Below are 14,257 nucleotides of genomic sequence, written 5' to 3'. Positions count from 1 at the left end.
AACACACAGGCAACCAAGAAAATGAGTATCAGCTGGATTTTTGCGATCGTCTTCATTTATTTCAGTTTACATTCTTCATTGCTAGGATATCCTGATACTTTATTAGCGATAAGTCCTACAAATTGTGAGAGTAGCACTCTGCAAGGGACAAATAAATAACCCTTCATCTTCACATTCAGAGATGAACTGCCCTAAGCACTTTAAAGAATTATTAATACATACATAAACAAACGGCTTGCATCATAAATTGGAATCTGTAAATGTGCCTAACTAAGTGTCTAACTAAACTCAATTTAAATTATTAAACATTAATAGAAATCACGTACGTTTTAACTTATTTACAATATTTTTGCCTGCTCTATTGGGTTTGGGTCTATGGGGCTGGGCGAATACTTTAAGGATCAGCAAATCATTTCTAATACATAAATATAGAATTACTCAGTTAACAAAACAGTTCCATAAGCGGGTTGAACATAAAATCAATAAATCGATCCCGTGTATAAGCGGGGAGGGGGATGGGCATGTTTCCAATGCACCCATAAAAACATTTTGCGATTCTCTTACAAACTAGTTGTCTTAGACTATATGCTCGATTCATAATATTTTTCGAAAAGAATATAGTAAAAATACAATTATATATGTGTGTGTATATGATTCAGTTCGCTCGACGTTCACTCGCTTATCGACAATGTTTCGGGTATACAATTATAGATCGTTAAAGATCGGCGACTCCTTATCGTTACAACGTAGGCAGATTAGCGGGCACCTGGTCCAGGAAGTTGGCCGGAAACTGTCCCTGACGACCCGCTACCTCGCCGTACAGCCAGTCCTCGTTAATCCTATAAAGCACTGTGACCAATTCGTTCTCCTACGGGAAGAAAAATTGATTATTAATTCTGTAACGAAGTCGCTGCTTCAAGGGTAATTACCTGCAAGGCGAGATCCCCTTCGACTTCTCCGGGAAAGTGATACAAGCAGAGCGCCGTCGCCAGTTGCTGTTGTGGCGGGCTGGGTGACGGTGCTGCAGAACTAACAGCTGGAGCGGCACCACCGCCACCACTGGCCCCTAATGGCACCTTGATGTCCACGTAGTTGATTGGAAAAATGCCCTCACATCCGGAACGCGTGCGTCCGCGCAACCACTCCGGCGTGGGATGGTCCAACAGATAAATTTTCTCGTTCTCCTACAAATATCAGCATTAATACACTAATTAAATTATACGAGGGTTTCAAGAACTTACTCTAAAACTAAGATCGCCCGGCTCAATGCCGTCGAAATCATAGAGTGTAATGGCATAAGGAACTACTTCCTCCTCCATGTAGCCCTGGCATCCGTTGCTAAGCGCTAGAGCGTCCACTTTCCCGTTTATCACGTCCAGCAGTGAGATTCCGCTAGATGGCGGCGGTGGTGGAGGTCCTTTGGGCATTGGAGGCGAAGGTGGCGTCTCCGATCCTTCGTAGCCTGATGGTATGCTATAACCTGGTGGTAAGTGACCTCCAATAAATGGTGGCGGTTTCGGAGCCTTTGGCTTTTGCGATATCTTGGGCTTGATGATGGTGGGCATGGTAAGCGATTGAGTGGGCGGCAACAGACTCTTGCCATTGCACAGCGGATTGTCCGAGGTGCGTGACTGCAATGGGTACGTCTGGCGCACTGGGGCGGAGCCAAAGCTATCGACTCCCCCGTGCCCAACGCTATCCACCGCCTCCCACGGATCCAGCGGACTCTGTGTAGAGGGCCGCGATCGATGGTAATCGTCCTCGAATCCGCTCTCCGGCTGCGAAACACTGCCGTTGTTGGGCGAACTGAAGTTGCTGTCCGAGCTGAAGCTGTCCACGCTGACGCAGTCGCTGTTGGACTTCTGGGTAAAGGTGGGCGACGAGGGCGGCGAATCGAAGCTGATGAGCTGTGCATCGGCCGTTTGCTGCGAGGCGTAATGGGAGCTGTGGCTACTGCTCGAGGTGGTGGTTGTGGTAGTGGTGGCCGTGTTCCACGCTGCATTCCAATCCACATTGCTGAAGGCCGCCGAGGATGCACTGCTGCTGCTGTTGCTGTAGCTTGGTGTAGCGGCATTGCCGCTGCTCAGGCCGTAGACGCGATTTTCCGCTGCGGCCTTGGAAGCAGCGGCGGATGCCGTGGACGTGGACTTCTTGCGATGGAAAATGTTCGACATGAGTCTGCCAGTACCGCCAGTGACCGCCGACGCCATCGAGGGGGTGGACTTGGCCACGTTCTGCCCATTGACCAGCACCTTGGGCGGCGGCGGTCGCGGCGGTGGCATCTTCTTGAAGCGATCATTTCCGTTGCTCCCACCAAACGGATCGTCGTCCCAGTTGGTGGCCGGCGTGTAGCGTGCCTGTGGAAACTTCCGCGTGATGCTCGATCCTCCCATTGGCTCGTCGAAGAGGCTGCCGTTGTTATTGTTGCTGACGGCGGTCCTCTTGTGCTGCGAAGCCTGCGACTGCAGCGGACCCTTGGGCGGCGGCGGCAGCTTGATGGTCAGCTTCTGGAGTCCTCCTCCAGCCGCCTGCTGTTGCTGCAGGTGCTGCTGCTGGAGCTGGAGTCGCAGCTGCTCCAGACTGGCATTCGCCCCAGCCGCGGCGCTCTGGCCACGTGATCCGGGCGGAGCAGGCGCCGGTCTCGATGGAATGGTCATTCTATCTGCAATTGAAGAAGCGACCAAAGGGAATTCAATTAACTTCGTGAACAGAACAGCAACACGGAGTTCGCCCTAATGGCGTTCTCAAATTAAACATGCAAAATCAGACGTTGTTGTTATCGCAAATATTTGAGCCTGATAAGCGACACTCACGACAAGTGAACTTTCATGGAGAGCTGCTTCGAAATTGTTGACTCGCACCCCACCAATGTGATCAGACTTCTGGTGGCGCTTTTCTTCTACTCAAAATTTCAAAAACGAAACAAATACGAAATGTTAACGAGTTTGCTGGGTTTCTGGGAGGAGAACAATCTGATAATTTCAAATGTCATTACTAAGAGTTCAAAAATGATTGCTTGACTGGTAATAAAACAACATTATGGCAATGTTTTCATCAAGGAATTTCTTACTACACTTGTTTTTAGTATTGCAAGACCATAAAAATGTACTTTTACTTTACTTGAAGGTCACGCCACCCTTCCTTTACAATAAACATTAAGAAATGCTTATTGATTTACTATGCCAGATAAGATTTTAGCTTAAGTACTTGACTCAAGTGGATTTGCAGTGCCGACTTCTGATAAAATACGCTCGGACACAGAACGCTCCAGTTACTGATAGTGAAAACGGATTTTCTGATTATTATAAGGGAATACTGGGTGTGACTCACTGTAGTAATTAACCAGTCAGGTTCATTGATTAGAGCGAATTATTCGGCATACACGCACCATGATTTTCAGCAATCAACAGCTGGCGAAGTCGTTCATTATCATAAGTGGAAACCATCAATCGACAGATCCGAAATGCTCTTTAGTGCTTTCTGTTTACGATGCAATTGGCGAAAGCGAAGGAATAAATATAGAACTTGTTGATTTCGCAGGGGTTTCTCGAACATTTACGTCATCATCATCGGCATCCACAAATGCTCATCTGCTAATTACTGCGGTTTTTCCCATTTCTAGCAGTCTATTTGTGCTTTTCGCGTTGTCGAAGCCACGATAATAAACAGTGAACAAAAGTGATATCAATGGCAGCGCAATGAAACGTTTTCGAGTTTGCGCCGGATCCAGAAAATATGTAGCTGCATTGTGGACTGCTGCAGTTGCCCCACTTGCCGGGTTCCCGGTGCCCGGCACATGGTGGAACCGAACCGAACCAAGCTGATCCAGAAGCGCAGCTGAATTGGACTGCATGTGCCACAAGTGGGATATTCCGCAGCAAAGCAAAGCACATGCACAATGGGCATATGCCAGTGGGCAGTGATAAGAGCAAATCCAATGTCGCCTCTCGCGAGAACAACGAAATGGTTTGCGTAAACAAAACAATTTCTATAAACAATTTTAAGTCGCAAAAAATGTAAGGCAACCATACGCCGCCCCGGCGTATGATTTGATAAAATAAATTCACATTCGAAAGATGGGAGGATGGTCGAAAATAAGTGCGTCACACGGAGAATTCCCAGAAGCCCCATTCGCGGAAATAAAATGACAAAAAGATGGGAGGAGATGGCGCCGCGGCAAACAATTTCCGCCTCTTTGAGGAGGGGTGTGTATTTAGTGGTAAATATGTTTGAGCATATGGCCGGAATTACATATGTTTATTGGTTCTGCGAACACAAACAGTTGGCAAATATTTGTAAGCTCTTTTGGTTGTGTGAAAAGTCGTTTCCGCCAGGGCTGTAGCTCAAAGGAACTTGTTCTAATGTACTTCTGAAGCCAAAAAGATCTAAGAAACTCAAGAGCTTCTGGGAGAGAAGTTCTATTCTTTAATTGTGAGTAAAATAATCAAATTATGAACGACTAGTTTTCGATTGATCACACAAAAGATTGGATTTTAAATTTCTTATTCAAATTCATTCACAGTCAATGATCGACCAACGAAACTGAACAATAAGCCATTTAACGGATGTCTGAATGTGTGCACAAAAGAACTGTGGTTTCATGTTTGGAAATTTTGGAAACTTTCAAACTCTTTCAGCCGCAGCCGTAAACATCCAATCATAACAAATAGTCGCTGCATGCGAAATTAATGCAAATTTCCATGTCTTCTATGGAGGAGACCTTCCCTGTAGATAAAGTAAACACGAAACCTAGGGGAATGAATAGCTAAATCTGTGAAATGTCTGACTGTTCATTTCGCTTCGCTTCATTTCGCCCATCATTGAATAACTTGCTGCACAAAAAACCGACTGGCGGACTAAACTGTGACGCTAATGCTAATGGCAGACACGTTTTCAACGGTTAAACGTAGAACAAACCTGGCATTTACAATCTAATTAAAATCACCTTCAGAAGGTGATGATGGGAGAAGGAGAAGGGGCAACCGCCCACCACCCACATCCCACGTCCCACGTCCACCCACCTAGTTCGTTGGCGTTCCTTTGAATGCGAATTTAATCATTTTGCTTACTATTCGCTTTGTATAGGCATGTGCAGAAATTCAAGAGCAAGAGCAGCTATTCACAATGGCAAACACGCTTTCCTTTTCCCATTTTCCGCGTGGCGTCAGTAAAATTGATCAAATAATCACCCTAATCGCTGGCGGGGGAAAATCTTAATAAATGATGATAATGAGCGTTTATGAGGTGCTCTACATTGCACCTATTATCAGCGCACTTAAACAAATTAAGCCCGAGTTGCAGCTAATGAGAATCTCGCACATTAATAGGCCAATAAAGTTAAGCTTTGTCATCAGGTCAGAAACTAGTTTATATCACATTGATTAAAAGAACACTTTGGCTGAAATCTCTATCTGAAATTGGATGGACTGGTCGAACCAACCTTGTATGGTTTTTATGACATCAACTGATTCTTGATTTCTAATAAGTTGGAGCTCTTTCCTTGATCTATCGAAACTTGAATTCAGCTGGGGCCTTCGGAAGTGTGTAATAAAGCTACTCTTTTTCTGCGGTTCAAGCTCAAGAGCAGTCGATGCTAACCGGTTTACACAGCGACTGACTCCCTTTACAGCTTGCAATGAGAATGAAGTCTGTGAAAATGCTTGCTAATTGCTTGTTTTCATTCGGCTTTGAGTATTTCCAGACACGGCTTTTCATGTAACTGTTTTCCAGTGAAAAAGTTTATGGGATGGAATGGATGATTCAGTCGCCGGTTGACAAAATGTGTGGGCACATACGCTTTGTGATGCGATGTGCGAGACACTTGGGTTAGGGGCAACTTTTACTTTGGCATGGTGGACCATCCTCAAGCTTGACCGCACGTTCCGAGCAAAGTCTCACGAACAATGGAAGTCGGAGGAAAGCAGAACAAAAGAAAGTGACAAACACATCGATCTCAGTCTTCGTACACATGTGTGATGAGGGGTATACATATGTACATATGTACACGAGTATGTGGGGTGGAGCTGATTCGTTCAAAGACGAGTGAGAGCGATATTGATAGTCGACTGGTATAAATTGGAATGGATTGCGTTTGAAAGAGCAATTTCCATGCTCCGCTTTTAATGAATTGTGCGCTACGGAGCATTTCTCTTTCCACGATCCCAATTTCCTTGGCATCGATTGTTGACACTTGCAATTGCTGATACTTCGACATTTTCGACCACCGCACCTACGAACACAGGCGTGACGACCTTGAATGCTTTTATTTTCAATGGCCAAATAAAAACTAGACCACAATCACATCACAAAGGGCCACAAGTGCTCCATTAGTCGTCTCCGACTTGCGCCACTTGAGCGCTCCATGGAAAGCATTAACCTCTGAATGATTTGGACCCCTCTATGGAGTACACGGCAAAAACGATATAACACCAACCATATACATATGTGTGTAAATTTGTAATAGAAGAAAGTTATTTAGCTTGTCGCGTTTGTCGTAGACATGAAATCCATTATTTTTCAATCATTTCATGTTCCTTTCCTCTGGTATTCCCTTCAAAAGCTGTAACATCCCATGAGTAATAGAGCAGTCTTGATTTGGGTGGCAATTTGCTGTCGCTTGACTCAGCTTACACGATAAAGGAGTACGCAGTTTAAAGCAAATAAACAAATATGCACATATGCACATATAAATGTGGCAGCGAAAACAGTGAAATAAATATTAAATAACACTCATTTCTTGAGGTGTAGCGTAAAAATAGCAAATGGGAGCAGCGGCAATAAAAGCTCCCCCATCAGATGAACAAAACAAAACGAAGGCAATGGCACTGCTCGACGTAACGCCGAAGTCAATTGAATTTAATGCCAGACATGACAAGTTAAATGAACTTAACTAAAAACACGCCCCAACTTTCGGGTTCTTTCGCTGGTTTTCCTTGTTTCAAGCGCTTTTAAACCTGCCCAATATCGTATACTCTATGCAGAGCGGCATCAGAATCGGGAAAAACGTGCCCGCAATGCGTTCATGCAATTAACGCAAATTACACAGAGAACAAAGCCGAAATCATTCAATTTACATCAAGTGCGATAAAGAAGCGCTTCGTAAATGGATGGCAAGTGATGGGAAACAGAGCCATGCTTTGTGTGTCTTTGAGGTTAAGGTTTATTGAGCTCTGGGGATCTGTTAAGAGCCAGTCTCGTTCGCTGAAAGAGCTCTTTATCATCAAGGGGTTAAAGATTAATTTGATTTTCTGTTTAACTCTCCTAATGAGCGTTTGTGGATACAGCTTGAATCTGGTGCGCCAACAATCTATTCGCAGATACACGCGCACACACATGGCTAGCAAATATTTGATCGGCAAATTTGGCGCTTTAAGCAGCAGTCTTAGCAGAAAAGATCAGAACTTCGTATAAGGGAGACCGGAAAAAGCAAAAAACAGGCAACAGCCCAAATGCAAAACGGGTTTTACTCACTCGACCCAAGATTTTGCATAGTTTCACAAGTCTGCCTGCTTTTTGCCTTTTGCTGAGCAAAAGCGGAATGAATAAGTATAAAATAGGTGAAACAAAACTTGGCGAATCCGCAGCACTATTCCACATTGTCAGCACGTTTTCCTGTTCATCATATACACTCGTATGTATGTACTTTTTGTTCTCCCTGCCGTTCCATTCTATTCCAGCTCGTGCAGTTCGTTCTAAAAGCGTATTTGCATACACACAACTATTGATAGACCCACTACATACAATGTAGTTTTGTGCTAAGCCCACAAATTCTAGACAAACAATGCGAGCTGAAAATTGCACGTTTGCATGTAAAATATACGAGGAGCAGCAGATGAAATCCATCGCTGAAATATGAAGACTCCTCCTCTTCATCCTCCTCCGTCTTCTCCTCCCCTTGCAATCCACTCGTGCGTTTCATGGCGGGACACTTGCCGAATGTGGGTCAAAGTTGAACACAATCAGAGCTGAAAGCTTACTTCAGTACTTCTGAGCACGCCCACATTTTTGTGCACTCAAATGAGTATCGAGTCGAGTACCGAGTGCAAAACACTTGCCGCCCATTTTAGAGCTTTAAAAACAATGCACTTAAAAAACAAAGGCCTATAAAGAGGATCTTTTGTGCCATTTGCATGTAGCATCAGATACAGTCGTATAAAATGATACCTTCCCTTGAGTGTATAAAAAAATTGATTACTCGATACTTGCTCAGCCAACAGTTCCTATGATAGGTTTTATGATATCATCTAAGATTATCATAACGAAGCGTTATAGCAAACTTATTGCCGCGCTGTGTCCGATTTGAGTAAACCTATTAAACCGCTTTATTTCTTGGCATGTCCTAAGATTGCACTTCCCTAAAAGATTGTGTAATATGTATTTATATATGTATGTGTGATATACATTTCCTGTTTTTCATTTTAAGATTGCTCTGCGAAGGGTTTTATCACCGGGCAGTGGCGTAGGCGAAAGGGGTGCTGCAGTGCCATATGGTATATGGTACATATATGGGTTTCATGTGAGGATCGGCCGAAAGGCAGTCAGCTGGAAAGTGAGGTAAGCGCCACTGCACCACCTGCTGCATCCGAAAGTGACAAAACGAAATCGAAATTCCCCCGGTTTTCTATTTTATTACTGGTAAGAGGGAAGCTTCGTGCAAAGCTGCACAGAAAGAAAAACGACTACTGAACGACTGGAAATATTGTTCTCAGCATTCCGAGAACGTGCATTATTCAATAATAGATGTGTCTTTAGTGACCAGGGGTGGCATTTGAAGCGGAATTTATGTGGGCAACCAGGGGCAGATGTTCTGTAATAATTCTAGCTATTCACTTAATGCAATGACTGTGTTTTTCGTGTGGTGTCGATTATGCAGCCAGTTTCCCATCCATAAATGTCACTGTACTCCCCGCTTATCGCTAAGGCTTGAGTAAACAGTCGGAACAAACGTAGCATGTCGGTTTATGCAATAGTTGGTGAATTGTACAACAGTTGTGCAGTAGCAAAGTTTCTTCTTGCCTTATACTAGCAGTCACCCGGGCAAACATTTAATTAATTAACAAATGCGACCTTGACTGGAATTTCAATTAAGTAAGTAGCTTGTGCAAACCGATGAAAATCATGGAGTGATATACATATGTATGCATAAGCATAGTTGTCAGTGTGATGTTGTGGTTAACTATCAATTGCGGGTAACTAACCTTTTGGCGATTTCCGATTCGTTCCGATCCGATTCGCTTCGATTCGAAAAAACCGATCCGCAAAGCTGGCTTAGTGGTTTTTTTGTCTTTGCCTCTTTGGCGATGTGCGTTCAAAAAGGTGGACCAAAAAGTTAAACGTTAAAGAGAGTGACTAATGCCGCACGCACACAGTCGCACTGAATTTGTTGTGACACACACACACACATCAACTTTGCACTCTTCTCCCCTCTGGCTCGCTCGCATTCAAGGTGGTTAACGAGAGGTGAGCCAACAAAAACAACAACAGTAGCGGGCGCACTCATACACACGCACTAAATAGCTGAACAGCAGCTGCAAAAGTAGTAGCACGTATCCGCAGAAACAAAAACGAAGAAAACAGGAGACGGAGAAGGAAGTGCGCCTGCAGCTGCGACAATTATCACCCGATTATTTCGCAGCGTGTATTGCGAAATGTGCGCCTCCGTTTTGCTAAATACTTTTGCTTAATTATACGCACGCACACAAACACCAAGGCACTTTTCCATAACGAATTTATTCAACGACGCTCTGCACGAATCGCTTTCAGTTGTGCTATTTAATAGCAATATTGGTCGGCCTTGATATGCCTCGATGTTTTCCAACGGTGTCGCAGAAGAGTTATGGAATAATTTAATTATTTTCCGTTTTTATTGCGCCGCGAGCGCGTCCGTTATGTTGATTCTGCCAGAGTGACCGTGGTACGCAGCCAAATTAATGCTATGATTAAATGTTTCATTTTCACGTCTTTTTCAACACAGCTTTATATCGATTATTTTCAATATTTATGGTGTGCTTCCACTGAAGTCTTGTTGTGGTTATAATTTATTAATATATTAGATATGGTTTCTTTTTCCATGTGTATTTTAGTATTCAATTGCTTGACAAAATATTGATACTGTAACATTTGGCAGAAAAAAACACAGGTGTTCTAAAAGCAATGAGGAAAGAATATATTATTGTCCATTGAAAACACTAGTGTGAAGACACCGAAATGTGACCGTTTTTCCGATCAAATTCCGACACAGTCTGACCACATCCAGACGCCCAGAAAATACTGCCAAAATAAAACCAAAGTAGGCTTTGCACATCCCTTCGAAAAAAAGACTCCCGACATATTTTATTTCGATTGCTCGAACGCCGCCGACGAGCAGAAAAACGCGCGCACATCTACAAGGACAACAATAGGAACTACAGTATAGTACATTTACTTTTTGACCAGCTGTCGAAAGAACAAAATCAAAGCTGAGAAAATGGATGACTCACGCGAAGAAAGCCAGTTCATTGTGGACGACGTGAGCAAGACGATTAAGGAGGCCATCGAGACGACCATCGGCGGGAACGCCTACCAGCACGACAAGGTGAACAACTGGACTGGCCAGGTAGTAGAGAACTGCCTGACGGTCCTCACCAAGGAGCAGAAGCCCTACAAGTACATTGTGACCGCCATGATCATGCAGAAGAACGGCGCAGGACTGCACACCGCCAGCTCCTGCTACTGGAACAACGACACCGACGGATCCTGCACGGTGCGCTGGGAGAACAAGACCATGTACTGCATTGTTTCGGTCTTCGGACTGGCCGTCTAGAGTGGAGGAATCGCAGGACTGGCAGGACTGGAAGGGTTCGCGAGGAGGACGACCCGGGACTGGACGTCGATAATAGCAACTAACTTATAAGGGGGAGGGATTAACAAGATTGCCGTCGTACACATACACACACCCACACTAAACTACACAAAGGGCACACACTTTGATCGGCCATCCTGCTGCAAGGACAAAATTAGTTATGAAGCACTGGAAAACAATGTTGTTTCCAAGCAATTACCAAGCAACTATTCGTTGCCAGTGTGCGCGCCCGATGTTATTCTTGATTTTCAATCTAAAAACGTAAATAAAAAATGTATAAACATGTAACGTTTACTGTAGTATAAGTTAAGCATTCCAAATGGTTTCAATGGGATTCTCTTTACTTTGGGTGCCTAGGAAAGGCTCGTTACCATGGCAGTTATAAGCCATTAGTCCAAAATCGATTAAAATTTCCAAGGATATGTTAAAATAATTATTTAATGGTATTTATCTTATTGAGCTAAAAGTGATTACATTGATTAGTTTACCATTTCTAAAACTGCCCTTCGTTTAGAATAATAACATTCTATGATTGGCAGTTTTTTCTTTCTGGCATTCCCCAAACTAACAAAACCAGAAGTATCTGGCTAAAATAAGTTGTGTCGGCCCGCCTGCGTTTGTTAAATCGATGGCGGGCGCGGTGTCCTTGAAGATACTCCTACTTTTTGCGCTGGAAGCGACGTCCCGACTTTAGAGGCGGAACCTTGCTGGGCAGGCGTAGGCTAAGGATGTCCGAGTTGGATTTTGGCAGAGCGTTTACAATATGGGCGTACTGCTTGATCCGAGCCTTGCTGGTGGCCAAAGCACGGGATAGGACATTAATGTCCACTTCAAACTTCTCACTGATGAGCAGAGACATCACAATAAAGTGTGTCAGGGCCTTCTCACTGCTAAAGTTGGTGCGAGTTCCCTTCTTCGCCACATTGGGATCCGCAAAACGATGGCGTATATCATTCTCGATCTTCTCTGTAATACCTGAGAGTTCAACCTTCTGCATTTGACGTGAACGAAGGGAAATTAGCGACTGTAAGGCGTCCATGTAGATGATAAGCTTAATGTTCAAGAAGTCCTGTTTAGATGAAATGGTCTTTTCCTGAATTGTGCCCAAGCATGTCTTGAGGTATTCCGATTTAATGCTGAAACGAAAGGAATTTTAACATTTTTATGTTATTTCTGTTACTAATTACTTACGGTAGAGTCTGAACAGGCGTGGAGAAGACCACCTTGGCCTCCTCTTCCAGTCGCTCGAGCAGAGAGCTCGGGATCAAATTTTCCACAGCGTAGACCTCGTCCACTTTGGTGGCCTCCTTGTTGAACTTGGGCACAATGCTGGCCAGGTACTCCTCATTGTTGATGCTTACGTCCGCCAGAGTGCTGTCCTCTTCGCCTTCATTCAGCATGGTTGAATTGACCGTTTCGTCCAGATCCTGACGCATCACCTCCACGTTGACCATCATCTGTTCGCGGTTGTCCACAAATCGGGATGCCTTGCGACCACCAAACTCCTTGAGGAGCTTCTTGTTGGCGTGCTCCCGGCTCATCATGGGAACCGTTTTCTTCTGGCGCTCCAGTGTCTTATAAATGTGATTGGACATCAATGCCTGTTGCACAGGCACAACTTTAACTTTGTTGGTGGCTTTGTTCCTAATGCAAATGTAGGTGTCGACTTCCTCGCTATCCTGAATCTCACCCGTGTACACCTGCTCACCCGCCCATACTACAGCCCGCTTTTTGTGATCCACGGTACTCTCTACCATGCTAAAATCTGCGTTGCCCAAAAGAGATCCATTCTGGAATTTCACTATGGATGAAGAGTGAGATTTTATGTACTTTCCAGGTTGATGACTAAACTATACAACTTACGAATGGTGGGCAGGTTCCCCTCTCTTTTGTGGTTGCATACGGTCTCTATTTGTATTTTATCTTCCATTGTTACGACGAGATCTTTGAATATTTCTGGCTATAAGAAACAATTCAAATGTTGCACGTGTGGAAAATAAAACAGATGGCATATGAAGGACAAAAGCTAAGTGCTATGACAGTCGATGCAAGACAAAATCGAATAGTCGATAGGAATCGATTTTTTAACTTTAAAACTTTGTTCCGATAGCGTAGCATATAAAATTAACAAGATTTACTTACTTTTGAATATTTTCAACTAATTAATTCATATAATTTTTTAATCTAGAAACCGTGGGAAAGCTATTTAATAAATCATTGTTCTAAATAGGAGGTTACAGTTTATGAATACTACAGTATTTTCCTAATTCAGAAAATATTATTTTTTTATTTTTAAAAATACATATATAATCTATTGTATCATACTTAAACAGAGGTTACTTTATGGACGTCTTGCAGCTTCTGGGGCAAAGGTAAATCCAGAAAATGTAACATGTTTGCTTTTCACAATTTTAACCACTTGCTGCAATATTAGAAATTCCATTACATATAGATTTCTATTGAGGTACTAATCGTGGAACATACCATGACCAGTTTGATGAGGAAAACGGCGAATGTCAAGAAGTTTATGCTCATGATTGCCGCCTCAGGCGGAAAATCTATCTCCGAGTCACCCAAAATACCACGGCGTCGTCTCCTTTTTCGCTCTGGTGGCTGCCACAGAACCGCGAACTGTTGCTCTAAAAATAAAGAAAATCAGAATAATTACAATGAGGCAGCACTTAAGATCTCAAAGCTTATTAGAACTGACCTATTAGTTTTAAAAGATTGTCTCGCAGGTTTTGCAACAACTTTATTTTCTTTCCGAAAGTCAGAGTCGACTTCTTGATCCAAGTCTTCTGCATGTTCTTTAGGAACTTGAAAAATCCATGAACGCTAGGCACACCTAGTTCTTCATCTTCAGATGGTGGCTCTGTGGTCTCCTCTTCCTCCTCGGATTCCTGACTTGCATTTTCGGTTGAGCTGGAGGAATGTTTCCTGGACGTGGTCTCTACTTTAGGGGTCACCACTACTACATTTTGGGGTGTTGGTGTCTTGGTGGGACCTAGCAGCAGGGGATTACTACTCATGCCGAATCTCTCGCGCTGATACTCCAACCAGGCGGCACTGGGCGTACTGAAGTCATCACCCTGCTGGCTAATCCCGGCAAGAACTGCCATTATGAAGCACTGGGCCCCAAAAAAAAGCATCTTTTCTGTCGCAGTGCTGCAGAAGAACTGTTGGAAGGCGCAGAAATTCTGGCGAAAAAGAGGTCCACCGTTGCAGGCCAGTGATCTTTTGGTGCATTGAGTTGAAGACACTTTTACTGCCGGTGACAAAACAGCCATGGGTAGAAAAATACTTGCAAAATGTTTTAGAAACCATTATTTTTACACAAAGAGAGTATATTAACGAAACAAGTCTGTGTAGTCAATTGAAAGTAGAAAATAAACCAAAGTGGTTAGTATTTAATACAAC

General features: G+C 43.7%; 4 protein-coding genes across 5 annotated transcripts; 1 reads left to right on the top strand and 3 right to left on the bottom strand.

Moving 5' to 3' along the window:
• Window positions 1-33: 33 nt before the first annotated feature.
• On the bottom strand, window positions 34-9,916 carry LOC122622129 (actin cytoskeleton-regulatory complex protein PAN1). 2 transcript variants are annotated; one of them, XM_043800325.1, is made up of 4 exons: window positions 9,198-9,916; window positions 1,242-2,662; window positions 930-1,184; window positions 34-868 (listed from the first exon to the last, which is right to left on the bottom strand). In XM_043800325.1, the coding sequence occupies exons 2-4, from the start codon at window positions 2,655-2,657 to the stop codon at window positions 740-742; spliced, it is 1,800 nt and encodes a 599-aa protein (XP_043656260.1). In that variant the 5' UTR covers window positions 2,658-2,662; window positions 9,198-9,916; the 3' UTR covers window positions 34-739. The 2 variants fall into 2 exon arrangements, with proteins under 2 accessions (XP_043656260.1, XP_043656261.1); XM_043800326.1 differs by lacking the exon at window positions 9,198-9,916 and adding an exon at window positions 2,814-2,974.
• A 350-nt stretch (window positions 9,917-10,266) lies between these two features.
• Window positions 10,267-11,128, top strand: LOC122622131 (dynein light chain Tctex-type). The gene has a single exon (XM_043800328.1). The coding sequence runs from the start codon at window positions 10,466-10,468 to the stop codon at window positions 10,799-10,801; it is 336 nt and encodes a 111-aa protein (XP_043656263.1). The 5' UTR covers window positions 10,267-10,465; the 3' UTR covers window positions 10,802-11,128.
• Window positions 11,129-11,260: 132 nt separating this feature from the next.
• LOC122622130 lies at window positions 11,261-12,845 on the bottom strand. The gene is made up of 3 exons (XM_043800327.1): window positions 12,704-12,845; window positions 12,032-12,641; window positions 11,261-11,976 (listed from the first exon to the last, which is right to left on the bottom strand). Exons 1-3 carry the CDS (start codon window positions 12,768-12,770, stop codon window positions 11,499-11,501), a joined length of 1,155 nt encoding a protein of 384 aa, XP_043656262.1. The 5' UTR covers window positions 12,771-12,845; the 3' UTR covers window positions 11,261-11,498.
• A 330-nt stretch (window positions 12,846-13,175) lies between these two features.
• LOC122620853 lies at window positions 13,176-14,197 on the bottom strand. Its single transcript, XM_043798522.1, has 3 exons — window positions 13,551-14,197; window positions 13,325-13,479; window positions 13,176-13,262 (listed from the first exon to the last, which is right to left on the bottom strand). Exons 1-3 carry the CDS (start codon window positions 14,125-14,127, stop codon window positions 13,182-13,184), a joined length of 813 nt encoding a protein of 270 aa, XP_043654457.1. The 5' UTR covers window positions 14,128-14,197; the 3' UTR covers window positions 13,176-13,181.
• Between the last annotated feature and the right edge of the window lie 60 nt (window positions 14,198-14,257).

Source organism: Drosophila teissieri, chromosome 3R (genome assembly GCF_016746235.2).
Source record: "Drosophila teissieri strain GT53w chromosome 3R, Prin_Dtei_1.1, whole genome shotgun sequence".
Classification (NCBI taxonomy): Eukaryota; Metazoa; Arthropoda; class Insecta; order Diptera; family Drosophilidae; genus Drosophila; species Drosophila teissieri.
Note: the sequence above shows the minus strand (reverse complement) of the source record. Positions and strands in the feature narration are given on the sequence as shown.

What these genes read in the sequence shown, in the direction of transcription:
- LOC122622131 (XM_043800328.1), top strand. Translation starts at nt 10,466, where the DNA reads ATGGATGACTCACGCGAAGAAAGCCAGTTCATTGTGGACGACGTGAGC.
- LOC122622129 (XM_043800325.1), bottom strand. Translation starts at nt 2,657, where the DNA reads ATGACCATTCCATCGAGACCGGCGCCTGCTCCGCCCGGATCACGTGGC. An exon ending in CGGGCGATCTTAGTTTTAGA is followed by an intron (nt 1,185 to 1,241) that starts GTAAGTTCTTGA and finishes TGATATTTGTAG; the next exon opens with GAGAACGAGAAAATTTATCT. An exon ending in AAGGGGATCTCGCCTTGCAG is followed by an intron (nt 869 to 929) that starts GTAATTACCCTT and finishes TTCTTCCCGTAG; the next exon opens with GAGAACGAATTGGTCACAGT.
- LOC122620853 (XM_043798522.1), bottom strand. Translation starts at nt 14,127, where the DNA reads ATGGCTGTTTTGTCACCGGCAGTAAAAGTGTCTTCAACTCAATGCACC. An exon ending in CAATCTTTTAAAACTAATAG is followed by an intron (nt 13,480 to 13,550) that starts GTCAGTTCTAAT and finishes CTTTATTTTTAG; the next exon opens with AGCAACAGTTCGCGGTTCTG. An exon ending in TCCTCATCAAACTGGTCATG is followed by an intron (nt 13,263 to 13,324) that starts GTATGTTCCACG and finishes CTAATATTGCAG; the next exon opens with CAAGTGGTTAAAATTGTGAA.
- LOC122622130 (XM_043800327.1), bottom strand. Translation starts at nt 12,770, where the DNA reads ATGGAAGATAAAATACAAATAGAGACCGTATGCAACCACAAAAGAGAG. An exon ending in GGGGAACCTGCCCACCATTC is followed by an intron (nt 12,642 to 12,703) that starts GTAAGTTGTATA and finishes CTTCATCCATAG; the next exon opens with TGAAATTCCAGAATGGATCT. An exon ending in ACGCCTGTTCAGACTCTACC is followed by an intron (nt 11,977 to 12,031) that starts GTAAGTAATTAG and finishes CTTTCGTTTCAG; the next exon opens with CATTAAATCGGAATACCTCA.